At 41.1% G+C, this 27,752-nt stretch overlaps 2 protein-coding genes across 4 annotated transcripts in view; both read right to left on the bottom strand.

Moving 5' to 3' along the window:
- LAPTM4B (lysosomal protein transmembrane 4 beta) overlaps positions 1 to 8,284 on the bottom strand; it is a 58,973-nt gene extending 50,689 nt beyond the window's left edge. The window contains exon 1 of one of the 2 annotated variants that reach the window (XM_064392505.1): positions 8,076 to 8,284. In XM_064392505.1, the coding sequence (XP_064248575.1) occupies positions 8,076 to 8,171 (96 nt within the window). In that variant the 5' untranslated portion in view covers positions 8,172 to 8,284. The remainder of the gene's footprint in view (positions 1 to 8,075) is intronic. The other variant, XM_064392497.1, reaches the window with a different exon arrangement.
- A 15,998-nt stretch (positions 8,285 to 24,282) lies between these two features.
- Positions 24,283 to 27,752, bottom strand: part of MTDH (metadherin) — a 32,529-nt gene continuing 29,059 nt past the window's right edge. For both annotated transcript variants that reach the window (XM_064392479.1, XM_064392486.1), the window contains 2 exons: positions 27,252 to 27,408; positions 24,283 to 25,002 (listed from right to left, as the gene is read on the bottom strand). In XM_064392479.1, coding sequence (XP_064248549.1) covers positions 24,932 to 25,002; positions 27,252 to 27,408 — 228 coding nt within the window. In that variant the 3' untranslated portion in view covers positions 24,283 to 24,931. The remainder of the gene's footprint in view (positions 25,003 to 27,251; positions 27,409 to 27,752) is intronic.

The raw sequence follows: 27,752 nt of genomic DNA, 5'->3' as shown, positions 1-27,752 counted from the left end.
GCACTCTGTGTGTCCTGCAGCAGCCCACAGCCCTGTCGTGCCCAGAGCCCCTCCACCCTCCCTGGGCTTGGCCACGGCACTGCTGACAGGACTGTGCTCTGCTTTTGAGAGCAAGCCACACACAACCACTTCATTTAAAAAACAACCTAACAAAAACCAACACCAAAACACACCAAATCACTGATCCATCATTCTTATGTAGCCACCACAGGCAATACCCACAGAAGCCATACAAGTGACTGCACCCTTGAAGCACTCTGCAGCCCAAGGCAGGGATTTACTTATGCAAGGAAGAAGTGGAACAGATAATTGCAGAAATAGAAAGGAACACGATCACATGTATCCTGTCTGGCTGGCCACAGCTGTTTCACTGTTGGGAAATGCGTCTCTCCAAGGTGAAAATCTCCCACAAATCTGTGTTTCTGCCAAAAGCATTTGTCCTGTCTGTTTTAAGCAGCTTAATGTGTTTCTGGGTAGAACAAGACCTTGCTCAGCACATGCCAGCAACAAAATGAAAAGCAGTCACAGCACTTCCAAAACCCCTTTCAAGGCTGAGTCCAGGATGACAATAGCCAGAGCTGACTGCAGATACCTGCAAAAGAGCTGACCCCCAGGAGGTGCAGGAACTGTGTGTTAGGCTCAAGCCCAAATTAACTGTTCAGGGATGCCTCCCTGGCAATTCACCTCACATCGACCAGGAGCACTCTCTGACACCTTCAGACACAAGTGTGGGTTTTTGCTTCTTATTCTGCTGTTTGGAGATTTGGGACTTTAAAGCTCCAGCCCTGCTTGAGAACAGCACAGAAATTGCCCTGCACATCTTCAAGCCTCGGCCACTTTAAACTTCCAGAGTTTTACAGTCAAAGCACAAGCCTCACAATAAAACAAGAGAAAAAGAAAGCGATCAAGGAAATTAATTCCTGGCTATGTTGCAACATCCGTTCCATATGTCCAAGAATATATAAGACTAATTGCATTTTCACTGACGTCAGTCTAATCAACGATCAGTTTAGGAAGCTTAATGCGTTCTCCTCTGGCTCACTAGGAGATACATATTAACCTTCAACAGAACTTCCAAACACATTTTACTTGATTAATGTAATACCTCCTCTCCTTTCTATAAATATATTCATGATTTTTTGTATAAAAACCCAAATGTAATTATAGCATACTGAACTCTTAATGAGATTCTTTCCTTCAACAAGCATTTATGTAAACTTTGCTCCTCTTACAACCAACCATCTGTTTTCTCACTGGAGGGAATTTATTAAACAATTGAAGGCCTTAATAAGAAAAAACTGGTATTTTACAAAGGTTTGCAGTTTCTGAGATGATAATTGTATTGATTACATGAGAAAACTGTCTCATTAACAAAACAACTGATGCGGATTATCAGCTGTCATTGCAATGATTACATAGTCTATGAAATATCCTACCGTGGTATTTGGGAATATAAGAAAAACTGCCTATGTTAGGGGATTAGAGCTTAAAGACATTTTCATAAATCCTTGTGTTATGCCACAGACTAATAAACAGTTCAGTAAGTGCAAGGGCTGCCCAAAAGACATTTTCAAGAAACTTTATCCCTCCAATGACTTAAAAGTTTTTGCAAGAAAAAGCAATTTTAATAAATGTTTTAATGTCACACTGATGTATGAGAGGGTCTGGGACAAACTAATAAAATGCTGCTTCTACTTCTTTCTGCAGCACAGGGAACACAAATTTTCACCCAGCTATTTTTACCTAGAGCAGAAAGCACAGGTAAAACTGGGGATATGGTGTACCAATGAACCCATGAAAGGTTCAGATAACCTTTTAGCCTGCTCAGGGATGGATTCTGTCACACACATGTAAGTGATTAGGCTCTTTGCAAGCAATTTTATGGATGGTGCCATTTAAATTCCTCCCATGTGTTCCTTTATTTTGTAATTCAACCGAAGAGCGCCTAAAGCATGAATTGGAGAAAAAAGATGGGATATGGTCCTGCGCTGCAGGAACCAACCTGGGCCTGTGCACAGCACAAAAGAGTTCTTTAAGAAGTTCTCCTGATGCCATTCTTGAAGCTAATAACTATTAAAATCATTTAACAATGTATCTTGTTACAAGAAGTTACAATCAGAATTTGGTTATTGAGAAGGTCCTTCAGATAAGATCATTTTGTTTGTGCTAATGATCATTATTGATTTTTATTTTTTGCTATGCCATACCTAAAATTAATCATACATATGCTTTCAGTTTGTTAAGAAAATACCATACAGGGCCTGAGCAGGTATTTGTGTGCAGAATCAGTCATTTTTTTCCCCCTGGTCTTGAAGATAATGAAATGGATGTGATCCAGTCCAAGAGCATATACCCTGAACCTCCTTTGACTCCAGTCTCAGCTGGATATTCAACATGTACATCAATCATCAGGGAAGCCTTTAAAGTAAGATTAATATTCTCCTTTATTCATAATGAATTTCAAGTTTTCTCTCCACTCTCCACAATAGCAAGTATGTGCATAGGAAAAGTCTAATGAGTTGGGAATGTTCCTGGTTTTTTTCCTTGATCTTGTCTTTCATCTAATGAAGTACAGACAATAGAAAAACTAATGATCACTTTATAGACATGGCACTTGGGACATAAATATTTAATCAATTCAGCCATTTCTATCAGAAGAATTGGGAATCTCAAGAAATTTCACATTATGACACCTTCACTTGCTAGTGGAGAAATTTCATGTACTGCTGACACTGTATCTCCTACCAAGGGATGGGAATTGGGAATGTCATTGGCACCATCCAGATCTTTCCCCTGAATGTACAGCCCAGGTCTGGGCCATGGAGGGGCAAACACCTGGAGAATCCACAGCAGACCCCCTTCTGCAGGAATCCTTTCCCCAGGGCCAGGGAAGGGTGGTGCTGCAGGACAATCCCACCCAAGCCCAGCTATATTTCACTGGCACAACATGGTAAGGAACATCCCTGTGTGACATGAAGGGACTGAGCCTTTAGTGAGCTGGCTAATATGGCCCTTCACACAGACGTAAAGTTGAAAATCCTTTTTTTTTAGCCCACTTCATTCCATATAAAGACAAAGCAAGCTAATTTTCTAAGTAAAAACCAAGGCCTCATATCTGTGTTCATGAAAATTCCCACAACCTGACACTGAGATAACACATCAGGCTTTCTGATTGCATAATTTTGCTCTTTTCACAACTTCAGTTCTTTTCTCAGTTTTCAAAACCTCCAGATTCTCCCAGATTTGAAAATAATCAAAAACTTCTTAGAATTTCTTTATTTTCCTTAAAAAAAAGCCTTCACAACCTGTCCAAGGGACCCTCAGTCACACCTCTTTGCTGATGTTGGCAGTCTCAGACAGTGTAAAGCTTGCAGGAGAGCAGACAGAGCAGCTTGGAAGGATCCAGTGCAGGGATATTTTGTTTACATGAGCAGTCACTGCTGATCTCTGCCCCCTGCCAAGTAAGCCAAGATTACTGAAATCTTCTAACTGGTATTTGAGCACATTGCCGTACATGCTGTTTTGCATGAGGTTGAAAAATGCCAGGACATAAAAGTGGCCTTGTCACAAAATAAATATTTTCACTCTCCTTCTGACATCAGATCAAGTGCACTCTTCCAGTCTTGTCAGGGTGTTCAACCTTAAATCAGTGAGACCATAGCACATCGTGCTTTTCTTTTCCTTTACAATATAACTCTACTACCAGTACATTTTTTCATCATTAGGATTCAATCCTTTGATTAAAAGATGACTGGGACAGAGATGGATATCAGACATGCTTTCACCGGTATATTCTGAAAAATCCAGAACTGAAATGTCACCAACTAGCAATTCATGCAGAGCTTTCCACAAATAGCAGCTCAAACACTTAACCTACCTTGGCTAAAAGCTTCAGCTTGCTCTATTTATGTTCTTACTGCACATCCTTCAGTGAGAGCCACACAACTCGATAACTTGTGGTTACGAAAGGTTCTCAGCCTCCCATCAGTTTTTATTTTTAGCCCCTCACTGTCAGGGCCTCAGGGAGCAGAGGGAGGGCAATGGTGACTCCCGGGCAGGCCCCGCTCTGCAGGAATCCTCTGCCCAGGGCCAGCAGCACCACACTGGCTCTGGAGGTGCTACAGGTGACACTGCAGGGTCCTGGGGGACTGGGGGACCACGGGGAGGAGCAGCCTGTGCCCAGGGCTCTGCGGCCCTGAGGCAGGTAGCAGGAGGCACTGGGCACACAGAGCTCAAAGAAGAAGGCTCCTTCTTTTATTGTGTATTTTCTTTAACTGATAGTTCACAATTTCATCTTCTCCCCACCAAAGAACCAGAAATAATCAGAATTCCTGCTATCCCAGAAGGTGTCAGTGGATCCTCAGGGTGTGCAGAAACCCCACTGCCACTGTCAGGAGAGTGGAAAATCCTTCCATGACACTGTCAGTATATCTGATGTTGTTCCTTCTTTGTGTTTTAGACAAGGAAAGTGGAGTCCATTTCCTCAGGAAGAAGACACGCTGTGTTTATAAATGCTGCCACTGACAGGGGTGTTGTTATTCTGACTCACCAGCCCTGACTAGGGCACTTGGAAACTGAAATGCCAGCTTTCCCCCAGACTGCAGCACCCACTGGAGATCAGAACTGAAGTTGGCTCATTTCAGCATTATCACTGTCCTGAACAGCACAGTGACAAAATTCACCTATGGAAGTGACTTTCTAATTTCACTTGGTTTGTTGTTTTTTTTTTTCAAATACAACACTTGTAAGACTTTTGTGCCCCAAAATGTTTCTGCGTTACTATTGTAACCTCTGATTTCATGTTATAATACAGAGAAGTGTGCTGTACATCTCAGATAAAAACTCAAAAATTAATAACCAGCCAAACCAAACCAGTCCTCAGGTTTGAAATAAGCATTAACCACTAGTCAGCCATATTGCTGATATTTTAATCCTTAGCATGATGTTTGTATTTAACATTGCAGCACCCCTGTTAAGCTGTTCTCCCCAAGGCAGCACACTAGTTCCTGAAGTGTGGCCTATTCTGCAATCCCATTAGATATTCTTTTCAGGAAATTTCCCCTGGCTACTCCAACCTTTAAAAGTCACTTTTCACACTGAAGTACCTCAGTGCTCAGTGACTTTATGTACATTGCATTACTATGCTATATTGCAGTATCATGCATTGTTATATTATTCCAGATGTAGTACCAATGGCTCTACCAGGAAGAAACTACTGAAGCACAAGAGCTATAGAAACATTAGTATTCTGAGATTCTGTTCTAAAATAGAGTAAAATTAAATTTTTATTTCCCAACTATTGATACGTTATGAGACCATTGTGTCTGTGGCTGCTGTGCTTGTGTTGGAAAACCTTTGTGCTCCTGCCCCTCACTTTCGTGGGAAAACTCCCTCAACAGCAGCACTGACTACACGTACACTCAGCTTCCCACTCTCCCCACTATTTGTAGGACTCCAAACATCCAGTTAAAATATTAAAACTAGTTAAAACATTAGAACGAAAGGGTCCCCAGTTTATTGATGGGGGTGGAATGTTGAGACACAGCACTGATGCTGCACCAGCAGCAGACAAAAACACTGGAGTGTTACCAACACCTTTCCAACTCCCAATGAACCGCGTGGCACTGGAAGGGTTGCTATGGGAAGATGAATTCCATCTCAGCCGCTATTCTTTCCACATTTACTCAGACATTAAATTCTGCCCCCTGAAATTGTGCTAACTCAAAACTGTGAAAATGTTGTGTTAAAAGTCTGCCAAAACTTCTATGCTACTGCTTTTTCCTCCTTTAGATGCTTCTACTACTGAATCATTGTATTCATTGTCATAGAATTAATAAAACTTACACCTCACAGGTAGTGAGAAATGAAAGAGCAACAAGAAAACTATTCATTCTCAAGGCTGATGTTTTTCCTCAAGTAATTTCCTGTAAGGAATAATGGCAAAGCATATATAGAATGCATGCTGGTGCTGCAAAAACTGAGAGAGGGTTTTTGAGCTTTGAAGTAATGCTCATAGGTCATGTGTGGTTTGGAGTAATGCAATCACCCAAAATACATGCTGAGAAAAAAAAAAGCCACCAGGTCAACATCTATTTTTATGTTAACCCCCAACAGCACGTGGTAATAAAACGATGTTATGGGTTTATATGTTATGTTATATGGTTATGTAACCAAACCATAATTGTTCTTCTGAGCCAAATAAATCAATTTATATATGACTTTATCAACCAGATCTTTCAACCAGGGCCATTCATTCAAGGAGCTACTCCTTCCTTACTTTTTGTTTCCTAACATAATAAGCTATCAAAAAGGTTTAGCATTTATTATCTACATGCATCTAAATATTTACTTAATGATTAAATTTAAAATTCAAATACTTGCAATAGCGAAAAAAGCACAGAAAGAAATATGTACTGTATCAGTTTGAACTAATTTAGAAATCCACCCTGAAAAAGTTATGAAAGCAAAAGAAGCAAGAGGTATAAATCAGGAAATACCTGCTCATAGGAAAGGACATTTATGACCAAATTTTGCAGTAAAATACTATATGACATTGGCCCACTGGTATTTAAATGTTTATAACAGATTAGGTAACAGTCTAAAAAGCTATCAGACTTTTTTTTTATATCCAAGCCCAGGTGATGCACTTCCCTCTTCCTCAAATAACTTTAGGTCACTGAACAGCTAAAATATCTGTATCCTGTCTCTGTGGAAGCAATGTGAATAGGCCTCGTTCAGCTGAAGGCTGAAAGAAAGAATAAGCCCCCAAGAAGAAATGTTTAAAAGCTTTCAGGTCATATTACAACTTAGCAAAATTTAATTGCAGCTAGGCAAAGAGAGGCAAGTTTTACAATATTGTCAGTATTGTGGATGTTGCTCTTAACCATATTTTATTAAACCAGGAGCAAGAAATGGTTCAACTAATGCAGTTTTCTCAGTGGTGAAATACATATTTTACAGGACATAGAACATTTTATATGATTTCTAGGACATAAATGTCAACCTAGCTTTTTTATTACACGGGTTGAATTTATTTAATGAGCTGTCCTACAGTGGAGGCAGCCTTGCATTTTTCACTTGCTTCTGCAGGGAATTTCAGTAGTTAGCAAATAAAATAAGCCCGGGTCTAATCTGCTTCCGTCTGCAATCATTTGAAAAATGATGCTTGGCAAACAGCCCTGCACAGCCTTGCCATCAGACGGAGATTGATTCCTCACACCCAGAGTAGGAGCAGGCTGAGAAGCGCATCTACCTTACCTACAGCAATCAACCAGTTCTTTTTATTCTGAAAACCCTGCGGCTACAGCTGGACCAGCTCTGGGAAAACTGCTTTCCCCACATTGCAAAGGATGGGGAAACAATTGTCAGAGAGGAACTGAGAGCTTAAGGCGGCTGCTCCCCACCGAGTCTTTCCCCGGGCCAAATAACTGAGAGTCAAACAGCCTTTGGTTACTGATGGTAGCGCTGGTGTCTCCAGGGTAAATTCCTCACTCGTGCCCCGTAATCCCCGCAGAAGAAAGGTATCTTTCTAGTACCTGCCAACACCTGCCTGGAAGGTTTCAGCTCCCCGGCACGCAGACCAAAACGCGACTGCCAAACCATTACCCGCCACGCAGGGGACAGCAGTGACAAGAACGCCCGAAAGCTTTATGAAACAGCGAGCAGAGATGATAAAACATTATTTTCTGCCGGGCAGCCTTGCTGGAGCTAATGCACCGGCGGGGCCCGTGTGCTGCAGCCGCCCCGGTCTGAGACCACCCCGAAGTTTGGGGGAAAACCTTCACCCAGGGGTCTCTACGTACCACATTTTTAACCCCACACAGCTTTTGGGCCGAGCCCCTGCCCTGCAGTGCCTCTCCTGCCCGCTGCCCCGAGCCCTGTCCGCCACCGCTCCGTGCCCCACTTTGGGCACAGCCCGAGCCCGAGCCCGCCGGGGCGAGGCTGCCTGCGCACTTCGCTGCTCCAGCCCCGCGGCTGCCTCCGAAACCCGCCCGGGCCGCTGCGATGGGGACCGCGGCCGCGGAGCAGCCCCTCAGCTGCCCTGCAGCCGTGCCGAGCGCCCGGGGCACGCTTACCAGGTACCAGACGCCGAGGATGATGGTGCCGGTGCGGACATGGCAGCAGAGGCAGCAGCTGTTGGAGTAGAAGCGTGCCCAGGGCGAGCTCAGCATCTCGGCGGCTCCTCGGGGCTCCGCCGCTCTCCTCTCTGTCCGCGCCGCTCCGCGGGCGGGGCCGGAACGGGGCCGGGCTGGGGCCGCCCCTCCCGGCGGGCGGGACCGACAGCACGGCACGGCACGGCACGGCTCGGGGGAGGAGACGGCTCTGCGGTCCGCCGGTGCCCGCAGCAGCAGCCGCGCCGAAGAGAGGGAGGGTTTCGGGATGCGCAGTCCGGGGCGTTCAGCGAGCGGCAGCCCGGCCCCAGCGCTGCCGGGCCGGGGATGCTGCCCGGGGGATGCTCCCCTGGAGGGATGATCTCCGGGGGATGCTCCCCTGGAGGGATGATCTCCTGGGAATGCTGCCCGGGGGATGCTCCCCTGGAGGGATGCTGCCCGGGGGATGCTCTCCCCGCCGCGCCTGGAATGCGCCCCGTGAGGGCGAACCGGCTCGGCTCTTCCTTGGCAAAGCTCGTAGCTCGTCTCGCAATTCTTGAGTGGCAAAGCAGCAGAATAAACTCAATTTCTCTGTAAGGGAAAGATAATATTGAAGGAGGTCACGGAATGTTTTGAATTTAGCCCATATTCTGCAGCCATGAACATTAGTTTGCTCTCACAGTGCCCTCCTAATCCACTCCCAAAGATGCTGCTTTTGGGGCGCCCGGAATTTCCTCGTGTCACTGATACACAAGGTAACATTAAGCTCATGATCACGCCTGTAGTTAATGCCCTGATGACGGTGGGGTGTGAGGGAGACACATTAGAAGGAAGAACCCAGTCCTGCATATTCAAGCACTGATGCAGATTTGAGCTGAACTTCCTACCAAGCAGCTGACTTCTCATGTTTTATTATTTGAGGCTTGCATTGTCCTCCAGATGAAATAATGAAGAAAACACTGTCAGAAGGTCTGCATGTCTACCCTGACCCTAAGCATAATTTATTTACTGCCATCCATCTTGGCTTGCTACCAAATTCCACGATTTATCATCAAAAAATATAACATTGAAAATATTCCAATGCTTCCATATATGGTTGCTTTGGGGTTCTTCATTATTTCATTCATACATACATCTGCACAGAACAGGAACTTCAAGATAAAAGCTAACTTGGTACGGATGAACATTTGTAACTATGCTTTATCCCTACTTATAAAGCCACCATAGTAAATGAAATAAAAAATACTTTAAGTCGAAATTTTATATAACCTCTGTTGTTAGTTTGACCTTTTAAAACTGGAAAGGGGTTGGCAGGGATTTTTGTGTATAAAAAGAAAAGTCACATAGCCCTGAATTTATAATTTTTACTAGATTCTATGCATAAGCCAAATATTTTCAAGATTCATATTCAAAAACTAAACTAAAATTCTTGTAAAATCAAACATCGGTATTGACAAATATTCAAGAGTCCAAAGAAAAATCATAAACCATGAGGTCTGGACTATCTCACTGGTGACCTTGAGAGACCTTGTCCTTTAGTGCCAGAGAGTAGGAAAGTTAGAGATGAAACCCTTGCATGCATCCCTTGAGGAAGGTAGGAGCATTTGCTTCGTGAAGGCTATTGACCAAGGACCTGACCTTTTCAAAGCAGAGATGGCAATAGATTAAGGGTGATTCCATAAACAACGACACACAGATGCAAACCTGGTGGCAAAGGGACAAGAGAGACAATGCCAAAACCCAAAAGTGTCAGGTTACTGACTGATGGCCCATTGAAGAGCTTTGGGTCACCTGGAGTTTGTAACTGATAAGAAGGGGCAAACAAGAAGAACAAGGGGGGTTGGGATATTTGAGAAGGACTCTGAAAAACTTGGGAAAGAATCATTAGAGGAAGGGTATTGTAAAGGAGCAAAGGGGAGGGAATAGTTAGAGGAGGGGGATCAGGAAGGAGCAGAAGGAGGATCAGACAGAAAGGTGAATAGTGTGCTGAGTCTGGCCGAACAGACTGCCTGCTCACCCTCACTTCTTATAAAACCCTTCTTAAGTGTCTCTCTGTGTAGTTTCCACTCTCCACACTGTGTGTGGGGGCTGTAAGGAGCAAGTGCCAGCTGCTGGGGGATCAGTGAGTGATCCGTGGGTGGGTGGGTGTTATTTGCTTGCAAGCATCAAGCAGGACCAGCTTGTCTGTGCTTGGTTCTTCTGTGAGTCCTAAGTGCAGGAGGCACAGAAGAAGGCAGCACCTTGTCTGTGGCCATCTGTGCAGCTGTCCCTGCTGGGCTCCTGTGCCTGCAAACGGGAAAGCAGCAGCTGCATCCCTCAGCCTGGGATGGGCACAACGAGCTGGGCTTTAGCAGCCGGGCAGGAGGAACTCAGGTCCTGGAGCTGTCAGAGGCAGACACTCTTTGTAATATCCTCCAGCACAGCCCTTCTCTCTGTAAGGAGAGGTTAACTGCATGCCTGCTTTCACTTATGGTTTCCCATCAGTGGCTTTAACCCTCATATTCTCAGAAGGAAAAGGAAGAAAGAATAAGCAGCAAACACTAATCACTTCAGAGCAGTTTCCTGTATAACTATTAATTTCCATTCAAAAAGCCTGATGGGAAAGAGCAGGAAACCTCAGGCTTCATGTCACACTCTGATTTATACCTAGCTGTATTTGGTTTGTTTGGCAAGGTTTTGGTAGTGGGGAGGCTCCGGAGCCTGAGTATTGCCACAGACACAGACCCTGCTCAACACAGCCTCTGTAAGTAAAACTTCCATGTCTCTCACTTTGCCTTACAAAGCACGGGTTACAGAGGTGGCTTTGAATCCAGGATACCTGATCTTACACCCTGATGGTGGAAAATCATTTAAGGTGCAACAGGGACAACTTCTGAACTGGATGACACCTGAGTTTTGCCAAGGTTCCCAGAGGTACAACAGATACTCGAGACTGTCATCTTTATTCATCAAAACTTGGACAGCACCAGTATCGCTGTCTTGCTCAGCAAGTGAGACTCAAGAGAATTAACAGCTCACTTACAAGCACTTGTTTCAGCTGTGCTGAAAAAAATAAATAATTTTTGCAGTGGCATCCATATGGTAAGAAATTTTTCCAAGGGAACGTTCAATGCTGAAATTAAACGCTGCACAGGGTCAAAGCCTGACACACCCTTGCTCAGCCCCTGGCCAGCGTGACGGCTGTGGGATGTACCCAGAAAAGAAATGCAGGCTCATGGCTCCTGCCTGCCCCTCCTGACCACAGCAGAGCTGGAGATCACTAAACTCCGTCCGCACAGCCAGTCATTCCCCACAGCACACCTGAGAGCTCCGGCCAGCTGGGAAGGGACGCAGCCCGACTTTGCTGCATTGCCAATTGTTCTGTGTGCTGCAGCAAGCTGTTTAACAAAACCCGGTGTACTCTGTGCTCTGCTGCTGCTCTGTATCCCCCATCTCTCCCACTGCAGGGACAACTTCTGCCTTCTGCCAGAGGATGCTCTGGTCCATTCAGCATTTTCTTGCGCTTTCTAGTGCTCACTAAAATTGGTTACTGGTACTTCCCAACCCTGTTAATACCTGTCTGAACAAGATTGCTGGAAGAGCACAGTTGGCTTAGAAACTCTTTGTGATCCCCACCTTCTATCTGTACGCACAGCCCACAGAGGTGGTGCAGCATAGTTCAGCTGGCTTTGAATAATTCAATTACCCTGTTGCCCCGCATTGCCTACAGCACTTAAACAAAAGGGCAGCTCAAGAGAATCGCATCTTCTGCTTCCAGGATTAGCCACGTGCTCCAGAGTGAACAAAGGCATTGTTAATTGTTTTGTAGTTGGCAAGTTAAGATAAGAAAAGGGTTAAACATTGCCCAGAAACCAAGGTCTGAGTATTGTCCTCAGGCACAGGGAGGCGACGACTTTGAGAAAGAGACTTACGTAGTAAAGAGCCATTTTAAGAGTCCTTTTGTTCAGCTTGCTTCAGAACCTGTGTTTCAGGATGGCTGCAAGTGATTCAAAGCTGTAGGAATACTTAATGTGATGAAGTTTAAAAGATACCTGCACTTTGTAAAAGAAGTAAGCCTCCAATAAAAGTCTGACACTGCCCCTCTGCCACAAGGACTGGCTACACTCAATCAAATAGGACTGCTGCTAGGATTCCAATTGGGTTCAAGAGGTCATTCACCCCCTGGTTTGCTTAAAAAGGATCGGAGTCAGAACAGTATTATTTTTCTCCAGCACGTTACGACTCAGAACACAGAGTCTGTAAGAAAGCCATTGCAATGACACAGCTTGATGTGCAACTGCTTGCAGAGTTAAATTATTGTGTTTCAGCACCAAGCAATGGACAACAAATGGCTGGTGTTTGGGGTTTTTTAAACTTCTTCTTTCTTTTAAAAGTTCTGTTTAAATCATTAAAATTTGTTGAGAGAAATTCTGGAACTTTTTAGCTCACTACTGGGATATTTTATAATGATTTGTCTTATAGAAGATAGTGATTCTAATAGCTTAGGAAATTTATATACTTGCCCATTTTCCTTCCTGATGGCAAAGTGTACTTGTAACTCTAGCATCTTTGGGACACAGCTTCATAATTCTACTTGAAGGTGGTGGTTTTAAGAAACGTCATTAAAATATTTTGATCTATTGCCCTGGAAAGAGCTGAAATGTTCTCCAATGAAAATCTTGCTATATTGTATCCTTCTTTTCCCCCTTTTCTTACTTGAAAGCCTCTCAGTTTTGCTCTGAAGATATGGGACTCACAAGAAGTGAGTTCTAGAGTACACTGAGATTCAGCTCTTTTTTCTTCTGGTCTTCTCATTCATGCCAGCCTCACAGAATAATTTTAGCATTTTGGATGAGATGAAATCATCTGTGCTACATTTGCAAGAAACCTCAAAAATAAGCTGGGCAGTTATCTAATTATTTGCTTGGCAGCAGATTCGCAATTGGTAACATGTTCTTGAAGCTTTTCCTCAGACACAGTTTGCTTTCCATGGGCTCCTCAGAGATCTGCTCCACGTGGAGTGGCTGCTTCCAAAAGTGTGTGGATCTTTTGTGTCCATTCCTGTTCTCCTCTCCCTTGCCCGTGCTGTTCTTTCTGAATCACTTTTGCACAGAGCTGCCAGAGGCTCACGTTTTGCCTTGGAGAAGATGTTTACACTGGACTTATAGCCTGGCTCTGCCAGTACCTTAACAAAAAAAAACAAAAAAAAACCAAAAATCTCTCTCCTTTTGCCTTTGAAGTCTGTAAATTTGTGTAGTAATTTCAGTTCTCCTGGCTTTTCCTGGCTCAGCATACCTGAAGATACTGAGAAGTGCAGACATCACCACTGTTTGCAACTGTTATCAACAAAATTGGAAGGTGCAGGTGTCCTGTATCCAGCTAAAACTCATCACCTCTTCCTCCACCAGGCTAATGAACCCTTTACCACCTCATCTCCTAGTAATTTCTACTCTACACAAATTCTTCTCCAATTTTTTTTTATAAATTAACTTTCTTCTTATCAGACACTACTTTCAGTCCTTTAAGTATGTTTATTGCTTCCTTCACTAGTGTGGGGATCTAGACAGTTTTATACAAGCTTTTAAAACTGCAGGCATCAGACATAACAGTATTCATTTAATCAATGCACACAGTATTGGGATTGTACCCCCATTCCTCTCCACTACTCAGATTAAAACATCCCCAGATTTACATTTGACCTTTTACTACACCAACCCAGTGGAAGGTCATGCTTGGAGCTTTTTGGTCTTTTGGCCTGAATGTTTATGCTGAACACAGTATTAAATGGACTGGGACATTTTATCCATAATCTGTAGCCAGTTATAGAACATAAAGTACAGCATACAAGGATGGGACAGGGCTGTTGGATAAATTGGTTGTTGTGTTGCCAGCAGTCTCACTGCTTGCCAGATTGCTTGAGCAAAGGAAATCTCAGTGACAGTTTTTAATACTGTGTTGAGTTTGCAGAGAGGTCACAGGTCTTTGATTGATAGGAGAGGCAAACCTTCTAAGAAAAGCTAATATACATCAAACAGCATTTACTTCCTTTTAGTTCCATTAGTTAGATTAGTTAATGTTTAATTTATGGATTCAATTGAGTATGGCTCAACACTGGGAATGTTTCCAGATTTAATTCCCTTCTTCATTACTCCAGTTGGGTTTTCCCCTTCTTTAAAAGACCACCTTTTTTTTGTTTTAATAAAAAAGGATGTAGATATTCCTCCCCCCCACCCCAATCCCCCACTCCCCCACAATTTGATCATCAAGCATGTTTTGTTTACATACCTGTTTGGATTTTTTTGGTTATATCTAGTGGAACTCATGATCATTCTGTCTTCTATCAACAATCTCAGTCTAATGATAAATCACGTCCTTCCATTCTATTGAGAACCAATACTGATTTTAAGTACAGTCAAGAAGAATTGAAACAACACATCTTCCATAACTGTAATTTATTACTGCCTGTAACTTACACAAGAAGCACTTCCCAGTTTCAGATTTTTAGATGCCAGTCAGGCTTCAAGCAGTAACTCACCACTTTACCTGGGGACCTGCTTAGACTTTGCCCCAGGTGCACTTTGTTCTTTAGAATATTAAGCCAACCATGCCAAAACCTGGAGCTTTGAGCTACCACCAACATTAAAGCAACTGAAAAGCATCAGCATCATTACTTTGAATATCTGTGGTGTTATCCCTCTTTTCCTGCTCTCTTCCAAGTCTGCTGGACTCAAACAAACTCCAGGGAATGCCATCCAGTTCTCCTCAGCAGTGTTCACTGCAGGCAGAGGTTTGCCACGGAACATTACAAAACTTTCAGTCTCACATGTATTGTTTTCTATGCTAAAAAAGGCACTTAACTTTCCCATAGTGTCACACCCTGTGCTTGTTTACCCATCCACTGCTTGTTAGGGAATCACCAATGGAGATCAATTGTTTTCCAGCCAGGCCTGCAGAGCATGCCATGGGAGCTGGTGACTTTGTACTGTGAAAATATCAGCTGGGTTTGTCCCCTTCAGCTGTCTGTCCTGGATCCCCTTGATGATTGATTTGCTGAGCACACGATAGCAATACAAACCCAGTTAGCCAATATGTGCCTTTTTCTGCAGAGGCAAACTGCAAGTTTGTTACTGTACATGCAATGTAACCTTTTATATACACTATAAGTGATTACAGACCCGTGGTATGCCCTTCATGAAGTGCAGAGATACAGCACTGATGATGTTACTGCTTCAAGAGCAAGGGAAACACTTCTGTACAGTGCTGATGGTGCAGAAAGTTTAATTGGATTAAGTTTGTTCCAATTTATAAATCATTTGTATGTATTAGGAAACGCAGCTAGGAAATCTAGATTTAAAGCTACGTAAGATGGAGCCACCAGTACCATGTGTATATGTGTGATGAGACTGAAGCTAATATTGCATATTTTATATCATTTCTTCTAAAGAAAAAAAAGATCAAGGCTGCTAATATTCTCCTAATTATAAAAACCAAAGATACTCTTGGCTTCTCTTCATCACAGGCTCCTAAACATCCTCCTAAGATACCTAATGCCAGAAGTAACAATGATAATTTAAATCATATCTTTAATTTTTAATCTTTTTTATAACAAATCACATAATAAATGCCAATGTAATTCTACTGAAATAGCATTACTTGCCAGCTGACCTCCAAGTGCAGTGTAAACATTGTTTCAAAAGCACATCTCACAATCACACAGCTTTCTGCTGTGTTCCAATACAGGTTATCAATGTATATTACTATACTGTGACTGTAACGCATTTTATAGGCATGCACATGTCTGAACATGTTTGATTATAGCCTTGGGCAGCTTTGGGAAATTCTGATAGCCGACATTGCAGAGCTGTCCCGACTCACAGTGGTATTCAGTAATAAACAAGTAAAGGCACAGAGAAAGTGTAACTGCAGTAAGACACAATTGTACCTCATCACCTGCACTGCAACTCATTTAGTGTCAAACATCTATGCATAAACCTTTGGAACACCAGAGGTTTGGTCTTAGCTCTCAGAAACCCCATCTCCCCATCTGCCACTTTGGAGAGAATTTTCTTTTCATTTTTAATGTAAAAATCACTGATCATCAACATGACATTCTCCAAACCCAAACATAGTTTGAAAATGCCAATCTGTACATATTTCCCCTTCCCTTTTGATGTTTAATGTATATGAGCCTTTAAACCACTTAACTGCCACATGGGACAGTGTTGTACTTGTAAGACAAAAAGACTCCTCACTGTGAGTTTTACCATGCTGATGCTGATGGAGACATCCTTAAAGCCCTGACAGAACACCCTCTTGACAGCTCACTTCATCTGCAGCAGGGCTGAGCTGCTGATTTGCCATAAGAAAAAAACAAAAAACCACAATTAGGAATTCTTTCTTCAGTTAAACTTCACTTAAAATACCTTTTTTGAGGTGGACTGCTCAAGAAATATTAGGAATATTTGGCTCTAAAGTGTTAAAGCCTCCAACAGTATCATGCCCTCCATACAGCATCAACAAAAAGCAGAAGTGAAACACTGTGTGAAAGATAACTGTGGTGTTCTCAAGAGATGTTGACATTACATTAAGTGTTCACATAAGAAATTGTGTTTCAGCACAATGCTCTCTGGCAGCACAAATTCCAGGGGCATACTAGTGCAAATTCAAGATTTTTAGAGATGGAATTCTTAATGCAAAGTGAAGCACTTGCAATCCTGCTTTCCCATACTGATTTTGTGCTGCACAAGATGTTCTGCTTCAAAGTGAAACAGACAAAAAGTTATTTTCTAATGTGACACATATGACTTCTGACTAAGCTTGACCAAGTCTAGCATTCACATGATGTGATTGCAGAAATCCAAAACATATGGCAATCTTTGGGTATGTGAAAGCTGCCTCTCTCAGTCATCTGTGTGAGGCTTTGGAACCCTTCAATTATTCATCTCTATTAAATATTTTTTTATATTCAAGGCAGTACAAGTTTAAATGTTTTAATCATTACAAAAACAGTCACTAAATTTTCTGTTCTGCATGCCTCCTAAGGGCTCACAGAAAAAGACATGCTCCTAAATCACCATGAAGAATTTCCACAGTTAACAGCAGGCTGCATGAATTGGATGACTTTGAACTGCATGTCTGTAGTATATGAATATAAAATAGCACAGTATTGATTTGCCAGCTCAATTCTATCAAGTGCTGATCCCACTCCAGAAAAGCACTTACATACTTTTTACTACTAGTACTACTGTTCAAAAGTGTTCAAAAGTCTTCACAGGTGAAGTCCAAGTAACATTATTTTTGTTTATTAAAAAGACAGGCTTTCCTTTCTTTAAAATTAAATAAACACATTTGTTCAGAGCAGACTGCAGTTTGCCCCTCCATCCTTGGAAAATGCAGAAAAGATTTCCAACAAAAATGAAGAAAATATTGAAAATACCCACTGACTAAGATTGTAAAATATTTTTAAAATAACCAGCCAGACATGATGGTGACAGATGGTAGCTATGAATGTGGACCTCAACTGTTAAATACAATTGTATGTCTCACACTTAATGCAACATCAATGTTAACCCCACTCTACACAGGCCACAACTTGACTTGCAGCAGAAACACCAGAGAGCCAGCTGGAATAATTCTCAAGCATCATCACAGCCCTCCCCTGATTTAACAGCTGCCTTTGCCCCTGCTGGAGGTGAGGCAGAGGGGCAGGGCAGGGTTAGGGTGAGCTGGCACTGCTGCTGCTGGGTGCTGGCCACTGCTCTGCAAGAGCCACCCTGCAACCTCAGATTTGGTTTTTCTGAAGTGGCTACTCAGACCATGCAGGCAAGAGTTCATGGAGAAAGAATTTAACCTGAAAAAGTTTCAAGGCAACTGAAAGACTCCAACTTTGCAGCCAAACTAAAGGGCAGTGTAACTAAGGCACAAAACTGGAACAACATACTTCAAAAGTCAAATGAAAGATGATGCTGGCACAGCAGGGTTACTTGTAGCAGATGACTTGAAACAGGCACCTGAGGCAGCTGCCCTGTCCTAAACTGCCCCTGACAAAACTCAGTAGGGCCAAGACTACAGGCTTTTTTATCACGGAATTTATAGGCTTTATTCCCCCCCACACTATCACCGATGGATTACATTCTTCCATAATTCAGAAGCCATATGGTGGTGGTTATGAAAAGGATACTGTTTAACACTGCAGTAACCTAAAGCAGTTGAGTCTTTGAAGAACACATGACAGTCTCAAACTTCTGGAGAAAATCAACTTGGTAACTGCAGAATTTGATTGATAGAAATATAAATCTTGAAATGTATTTTATGTATACCACAGGAAAAAAACCCAAACCACTTATGGAAAGACAGGAAGCAGTGATGTAGAATTTTATCGAAGTCTGTTTTCTGTTCATAATTTTACTGCATTCAAACAAAAAAGTATCTGAGAAGCTTTATGGCATTTGGTGGTACCATTGTTTTGTGTTTGTTTTAAAGTACAGTACAAGGACCGTCTGATCCAATCCTTGTTGGCAAAAGCACACTTGAGACAAGGTGGCCCAGCAATCTATTCAGGCAGATCTCAAAAGTCTCCAGTATTGGGGAAATCCACAACTTCCCTGGGGAGATAATTCACATGGTTTATTGTCCTCTTTGTGAAAAAATTTCCCTATGTGTCCAATTGGAACCTCCTTAGGAATAACTTGTACCCATTATCCCTTGTCTTTTCCATGTGACTTCTTGTAAAAAGGGAGTCTCCGTCTTCACTTTAACTAGTGGAACAGGGTGATAAGGTCTCCCCTAAGCCTTCTTTTCTCAAGGCTGAACAAACTCAGTTCTCTCAGCCTTTTCCCCTGTCATAGGCTTCCCAGTCTGTGGCTCTTCTGTGGACTTTCTCCAGCCTGTCCACATCTTTTCTGCACAGCAGGGACCAAAACTGAGCACAGTATTCCAGTGTGGCCTGATGAGCACTGAGCAGAGTGGGACAATGACTTCTGGATGGCTGCTGGCGATGCCCTTGTGGATGTAGCCCAGCACCCTGTTGGCTTTCTGTGCCAGCACTGTTTGATCATGTTTATCTGATTGTCCACCTGGATCCCCAGATCCCTTTCCACAGAGATGCTCCCAGCTGGGTAGATGCCAGCCCATGCTGCACACCTGGGTTATGTTGCCCTCGCTGAACTTCATCAGATTCTTGTCAGCCACTCTCCAGCCTATCCAAATCTGCCTGCAGGGCGGCTCTCTCTTCCAAAGTGTCCACTTTCCCACTCAGTTTGGTATCATTGGGAAACTTCATCGTGGTGCACTTGATCCCATCTTCCTGATCACTTTATGAGGATATTGAACAGTGCTGGGCCTGACACCAATCCCAGGGGGACCCCACTCGTGCCACGCTGCCCATTTGAAGAGGAGCCACTCACCAGCACCCTCTGGGTGCTGCCTCTCAGCCAGTTCCCACCACCACATGGAGCACTCATCCACCCCACAGCCCATCTGCTTCTCCAGAGGGAGGCTGTGGGAAACCATACTGAAAGCCTTGGAGAAGTCCAGGAGGCAGTGTCCACCCAGCCCACATCAGCCAAGCAGCTTACTTTGTCACAGAGGGTGACCAGATTTGTCAAGCTCAACTTGTCCATAGTCAATCTATTTGACTTGTGATAGCTACCAGGTTTTGTTCCATAATTTTCTCAGGGACTGAAGCAAGACTGATGGGCCCAAAATTCCCTGGATCTTCCTTTAAGCCTTTCTTGTGGATGGGGGTACATAAGCCTTTTTCAGTCTTCTGCGATACCCTGAAGTTCACAACTTCTCAAAGATGATGGAGAGCAGCCTTGCAATGTTGGCTCCTGTAACTGTAACACTGCTGGCTCTGTGTTTGCAGCAGCCTGGATTTTTGGTCCCAAGGCAGAGGCCCAGCAGTGCTGGTGCAGAGGTGAAGGAACTGTTGAGAGCCTCTGCCTTTCAGCGTTACCAGTGACTAATTCTCCTGTCCTGTTTATCAACAGGACAGTAGTTGTCTTCTGTTTCTGCTTGCTGTTTTTATACCCAAAGAACCCATTCTTGTATTTTTTGACATCTCGGCCAAATTCAATTGGAGCTGAGCTTTTTCTTTTCCAACTCCATATTTGCACACCTTGGCAATGTCCACATAGTTCTCAGTGGGTATTTATCCCCATTTCCATCTCTGGTGTGCTTTGCTTTTGAGTAGACTCAGAACCTCACAGTTAAGCCAAGGGGGCTCTCGCTCCTGCCACATATCCCTTATCTTTAAAGGAAATTAACTATTTTTGTGCTTTCAGAAGAGCATTGTTGAGAAAGTCCCAGCAATCACTAGCTTCTTCACCCTTCAGAGAAGCTTTTCCTAGGATCTGTCCCTTTTTGAAAAAAAAACCAAAAAAACAAACCAAAAACCAACCAACTCCACAGTGATTTCAGGTATTTTCCACATTCACTAGCTGCCTCTGTGAACAGGTGAAAATGCGAGGTTACCGATCTCTCAAAGTGCCTTTGAAGGCTTCTGAGAGCAGAAGCAAAGCTTGCACGTGTCCTTACACGCATGCCCAGCCACTCAGCAGCACAGGGACAGCAGTTGATACAGCTCCTACTTTTTTGGCTAACTGGCTACAGCTCAGGAAGGCACTGGTCTCCTGGGTCCCAAGCCTCTTCAAAAGACACATTAAAGTCTGGCTGTCTGAGAGCAAGTCCAAGTTACAGAATCACATCATAGAGGAAATCTCTCCCATCTGGAGCTTTGTTTGCAGACATAGCTCTAGGCATGACTTTATTTGTTAGGTACATAGGTGAGACTGGCCAAGGAAACAGCAGTCATGAAAAACAAACTGTGGCAGCCTTTGTCAGAACAGCCTCTGAAAAAACCCACCTCAGTAACAACTTATTTGGTTTATACTTCACCAAGTATTTGAAATAAGGAATCACTTGAAGTCAGAGTCTGTTGAACAGCTAAGTGGAAATACTGTTAGTACAGGACTTGCTATCTATGAGGAAACAGGGAGCCACCTCATACCTAGTCAGCTTTGAGTTCATTGTGGCAATCTGGTTCCAAGTGATCCATGGCTTACCCTCTGCCATGGATTGAATTAAACATACTAAGCCAAGGTAAGGGATCATTTAATGCTATAAGACAGCAAATGTGTTTTATAATTGCAGATGTTCCTAAGCATGTTTTTTTAAAGAGTATTGTAGGAATTCCTGAAACCATGAGTTTCATGTTAAGAATTTTAAATGCACTTTTCAGAATACACCAATGTTAAAGACATCACAGTTTCAGTTAAAAAAACAATTTTCAGTGAACCAGAAACCTTCAGCTTGGTACAAATAGCCAGAAATGAAAAGAGCACAAGTTCAATAGTTTCCTCAACTGAAGGACCCACTATGGAAATCAGACAATTTTTGTAATGCAACTAAGTTTCAACAGGAACAACCCATAAATCATTAATAACATGATACAGAACACAACCAACAATAATTCCCACCCCCCACCCACGAAGAAACAGAAATCATCCCACCTTGCTCCCAACATCCATCCAAACTAACAGCAGTTCTGTTAGTCCTGCAGTGAGCAAAATTCATCGTGTTGCCACATTACCTTCAAGTTAAGAACTCAGTCACACAGCCCTTCCTGCTCCTTCTCCCCAAATTCATTTGGCTGATGCTCTTTGTTCTTAAAATGAAATAATTCACTCAGAATTTTAACAGTAAAAATATTTTTAGCAGAGTATTTTAAGAAGCAATTAAAATTTTCAGGCTTTGTCTCCTTCCAGTTATGGCAGAACAATGAAGAAATCTTTTAGTACTGGCCTGAAAAACCAGAACTGCTCATTTTTACTCAGTGGTCACCAGGAGTAGACTCACAGGTATAAGTGTCTGTAAGGGACCTGCAAATTTTAACAACTGAAATCCTGACTGGCAGTCTAGTTGAGTTAAAGGCACAACAAATAATAGATGGAAGTCTGCTTAAAGCATGTACTCTGATGTCTGCACTTTTCAAAAGCCTTATTCACAGGACAATCCCATGGCTAGGAACTATTAATAGGGTAGTTTCAAGTGAGCTATAATTCAGTTACAACACAACAGTACTAGCAATATTTCTATAAATTTTGAAATGCTTTTAATATGTACATTCTTTCTTAGTAAATATTAAAGTAGTGCTCTTCACTTGCACTTTTTTCTTTAGACTTCTAAAAGGGCACCAGAAATACAGTTTTCACCCCCCTCCAAACCAATGCACAGTTACCTTTGTAACAAGCACATATGAATTCTGTACACCTTCCCCTCCCCACAAAGGAAATAAAAATATGCCATGGCTATCCAATTACACATCATCACAAGTTTAAATTACACATACAAATAATTCCAGAGTATTTAGAAAAAAACAACATATTGGATTTATGAAACCATTCCATGCATTCAACAACAGAAAAAAAAAAAAAGAAAAAAGAAAAAAAAATTAAGTTTCTTTAAAATGGTGGTTTTTTGCTCTATCCAAGTACCAAAGTCTGGATTCAGTGTATCATTAAGACTAACCACTGCTTGAATCATAGAAACATGACAGCACATAGATAACCAAGTTTCTATTTATAGACAACATGATATAGAGTTACTACCTCTTCAATGAATGTCAAATAAAGCAAGTTTTGCTTTCTAAGACATTGAAACTGCATATTAAGAAAACAGTAAGAGGTGCTGCTAAATAGGTAACAATGTTTTGAAAGGAAGGCTATGTATTTATACGACCCTGCTCAGCAGTAGCAGTTAGTTAGCAGGGCTCCTATGTTTTAGCTAGTTTGTTTCTTTTTCCAGAATGACAAGCTATTTGACTAACTCAGAAATATCACCGATATTATTTTCAAGAGAAAAAAAAAGAATTTATGCAGTGAAAGTCCTTGGCACAGTCTCTTCCATTACATAAAATCTTTGTATTTTCTATAAAAGAGGCTCGTAGCATAACATACAGATTGGAAACAGATTTCAGACATACATTAAAAACCTGAATTCAAAGGGTATTTTTTAACCTTTACTATGAAGTCAAGTAAAATTATAGTATTATTTACATGCAAAGGACTCTGCATGATTTCATAATATCCTATTTTTCATGTTTACCTTAAGATACTCCTTGAAAAGCTGTACTTCAGTTCTAAATTTATTTCACATGAATCATGACAAATACCATTCTTAAACATTACTCCCTCCCAGTAAATAAATCAATACCATCAATACGCTCAATTTATTTTAACAGTTCAATTTAGAGTGTCGCGTTCCTGACATACAGGAGTTAATACCTGTGCAAGTTAGTATCCATTTATTAGCACAGCTCTCCATTAGCAGGTGCATTTTCAGTACAATTAAACCCAGCTTGCTGCATTATCTGCTCTTGCCTTGCAATACTGTCAAACTGCAGTTGAGTACAGTAAGAGCACAAGATCAGTACCACGTGTTACAGCTGTTAACAATTCTGTTTGTGCCACAAAACCAGAAGTCGATCATTTGAAAAGAATCCTGACTCTTTAACTGAACTTACCAGGTGATGTTAAATACCATCCTTAGCAAACCAATTTTTGTAAAAGCTATTTACAGTGTACATGGCTGAGCATGTACCTTACAGACACAAACACATCTCCACTTTAATACCACCTCATTACAGTGCCTGAAAATGACAACACATCTTCAATGCCATTTTAATTAACAGTTTCAAGCGGGAAATGGTCTTTATTTTATAACTGTTTCACTTGCATAATTTTAATTTTTTTTTTAATATAAAAACACTAACTCCTGTCCAGAAGTCTAGACACATTCTATATACTACAGGTTAAGGCAGTAAAAAAATGTGTTCCTGATAACTGTTTTTGACAATGTCAATTAAAGCTGTCTGAAGCTACTCCAGTTCTCCAACAGATCTTTGAAATCCAAATAATTTGTGAGCAAAAAATTCACTTTGATTTCTTCAGAGTTTTAGTAATATAGACAACAGAATTGGGTATACTAAGTCAGCAAGTATTAGGAGAAGGAAAAATTTGATTTCAGTTCATTTCATGAGTTTAGAAGCTGAAAGAATAGTTTTTAGATGGGATCCTGAATCAACCAAGAACTGTAGGGAATGAAAAAGATAACCAATTTTATGCACATTACTGCATTCTTAAAAATATACTGTTATCTTCAATAATTCAAGTAAGGTAATAGACATTATAAAAAATAACTTCATGAACCATACTCAAGTTTCAAATCACATTCTCAAACTTTTAACCCAAAGCAGTTTTATTGTGTTAACTTCATATAATAAACCATGAAGGTCTGACTGTACAAATGGTTAATGATTTGCACTTGAGATTCCTGCAATAGCTAGCAGACTTGCTAACCAACTTACTGTAAAGATATGGCAGATTATGTATTGAATCAAAGCACTTTGATTTAGGCATGAAACAAATTCAAATGGTTGACATTCTGTGCTTCTAATGCATCACTCATAAGAGAGGCAAGAAACACCCATTATTGTACAGACAATTATTTTTACAGAAAACCCTTCCTTGAAATTAATCTTTTATCCGTAGCTGTAGATGAGAGTATAATCTGTTGTAAACAGGGCACTGTGTTGTAAAACCAGTTTTTTTAAATTAAGATCTCTCTCCAAAAGTTGGAAAAACAGACTCTTCAGAATGTCTTTCAAATGTAGCATGTTCTGTTTGTTATATCATAAAGTTACTTTCATTTGATTCCTTTTTAAAGATGTTTGTGTTCACAGCAGTTCTGTTTTTAAAAATTGTTTGAAATTTATATAAAATTCTGTACATGTTCACAAATTATTGCATAAACAGCATAATCTTCATGACAATATTCAGCAACACATGTCCATCTTAGTAAGTTCACGTTTCCCTTCTTGCTTTTTTCTTCTTTTTAACTTGTTTGGGAGATTCCCAGCTTTCTTCAGACTTTGCTAAAAAAACAAAACATAATTATAGTGTTAGGACTGAGAACATTTACACAGAATTCGCTTTTAAAATCCTGGATAATACTCATTGTATTATTACAAAGTGATTCAGATCAAACAACTAGAAGTTTTATTCATCTGCTTCAAATGAAAATAATTTCATTTGAAATGCATCTAAAACAATGCTTGCCAATTTCATCCTACTTTTTTACCCCACAAATACTTAGAGTGATAAACATCAAAGGCCATTCATTTTGCAGATGTATTCTTTACAGCAGAGTCATTGTTATTTTCTGGCCTAGAAATAACATACATTTAATTGACACTAAATGCTCACTTTTACCAGATTACACTGCTCTTCACCACCACGTATTGAACTATGTAAAGATGTGGTTACATGGAATCCATAATCCAATACAGAAGCACTACGTTCTTAATAAAACAGACTGCCTCAAAACATGCTGGCTGCCAAAAGTGGCAAAAAAGTTAAGTATTGTACATACTGAACCTAAGAGATGTTCTTTCAATTGCTGAGACATGAATCAATCACAAAAGGTTTCATATTTTAGAACCAGAACAAAAAGTTCTAAGTTGATACATTGACTTGAAATATTCCATTGTTTCATGTGTTCAAAGCCAAGAAGCCAATTAATGCAGCTGAATGAGATTCTGTAATTATAAAGTCATCATGATTCTTCTGCAGTCATTAAAAACTCATTTACTACTTCAGCACTTAGCCAGCAACTTATTATGAATTGTCAGTATTTATTAATTTTATGAAAGAATCTGAATCAAAACTTTTTTTTTTCCAAGCAATACTGAGACATACTTTAAGGAATTTAAATATTTTAGAGGAGCTAAGATTTTAGTTAGAGATAAGCTTTACTGGAGTTAATTAAAATAAATGGGTAGGCCTTGATGAAGTTAAGAGTTAGTAGTTAACTAATAACTGATTGCTTGTCAACACAATGTTTGGTTAGCTGGGTTTATAATGAATAATACAGAAACTGATAAATAGCTTTTAGGAACGTAAGACAATTGTGGGCCTCCTCTGTTTTGAAATCAAAAATTGAAGACAGGGAATGGGAGTTCTACCAAGGGTTCATTTGTCATATTTGCATTGAGAAAGTAGAAAGGTCAGTACAAGGAAGACATCATCTAGTTCCTCATTTTGGGACTCCTTCCCATGAAGGGGACCACCAACCCATTTCAAGGAACAAACTACACATGCTTAACAGCTTTTGAACTAATTACCATACGAAGCAGGGAATGGGATGTACCACAGTTATGAGTATGTATTTATATTTTGGGTATTCAATACTTGTATAGATAAAAGGACTCTGTAATCACCTGTAAATTGCAGTGTGTATTTGGGAGCTGTCCCCGGGCAGTCGCAATAAACATACACTTTCTAACTTTAAACTGTTAGAGAGGTTTTGTCCATCACAGCTGGATATCTATACTAGATCAATATCCGTATTTTTTTAATAAATCAATACCGTCCACATCCTCACTTCCCTTCTAAATTTCCTGTTGTACTGTGCAAGTATTTAAAACGCTTTTGAGTATGAACACTTTTCTCAAGTACAACAGAGGGTACAGTTGACATTTCCGGGCACAGCATATTTTCAAAAAACAATATACCTGCAGCAATTCAGCCAGGTCTATCTACTGTTAGACTACAAAAAAACCTCCACCCAATACCTTTCTACTCCCAAATAAGCAACTGTTTCCTTCTATGATTACATGGAAGCATATGGGAAAAAATGCTAATGAGCTAAATTGAGAAATCAAAAGACCTCAGTAGGCTGAAAATTGAATTATTTGTATTTTTCCCAAATTTCTGGTAGCTAAATATTCTGTCAACTGCAATGTTAGTAACCATCTGTTCTCCACTGAAGACTTGCTAGCAGCCCTTTTAAACAATGTTGGCAGAACTCCTTAGTCACAGCACGGAGCTCCAGTCCCAATGGTAATGAGTACATCCAAATGTCTGTTAAGGACTGGACATTTAAGCCCAACAGACATTTTCAGCCATCCAAGCATATGAAGCCAATTTTTCATCACAATGAAAACAAAAATATCAATGTGCTGTTAACTTCAAGGAAGTAAAAAATATGGCAAGATGTATAAATAAGACACAATGATCTGATATGGCACTTTAAAGTCAAACCCCAGGGCAAAGCATTCTGACTACACTCTTTGGGGAAAAAGTACATCCTAACTTCAAGTAAACTGCACTGAGAGATACTTACTCTGTGGAGGAGGCACACTGTTTTGTTTAATATTGGGACTAGAAACATCTGTCTCTTGCAGCATCTGTGGCACTTGGGAAGCGATCTTGTCAGAATTGCTCTCTGATACAATTACAGATGGCTCAGTAGAAACAGCAAGCGAAGGAGCCTCCTCAGACTATTTGAGAAACAAAAATAAGAGTTTACAAAAGTTTAAGTAATACAAAAGCAAACACCCTTAAATGGTGTTATTTCAGCAGTATACTTAGCAGCTGCTGAGAAGATGGCATTGAAAAATTAAGCCAATATTAAAAGCCTTAAATTTTTTTAATTGAGGCAGCAGTACTATGACTGCCACCTAGTGCCGACATTTTTAATTGCATACCAGCAAAGATAAACGACATTAATTCTTAAAATACAGCACATTCAAAGAAAGGGAGACCAATCTATAAATCATCAAGACCCTAAAAGGATTCTAGAATATTCAACAGTGATGTGAAAAAGTGACACATATGCCTTTGG

This window comes from Passer domesticus, chromosome 1 (assembly GCF_036417665.1).
Source record: "Passer domesticus isolate bPasDom1 chromosome 1, bPasDom1.hap1, whole genome shotgun sequence".
In the NCBI taxonomy this organism is placed as follows: Eukaryota; Metazoa; Chordata; class Aves; order Passeriformes; family Passeridae; genus Passer; species Passer domesticus.
This window is presented reverse-complemented; position numbering and strand designations above follow the sequence as displayed.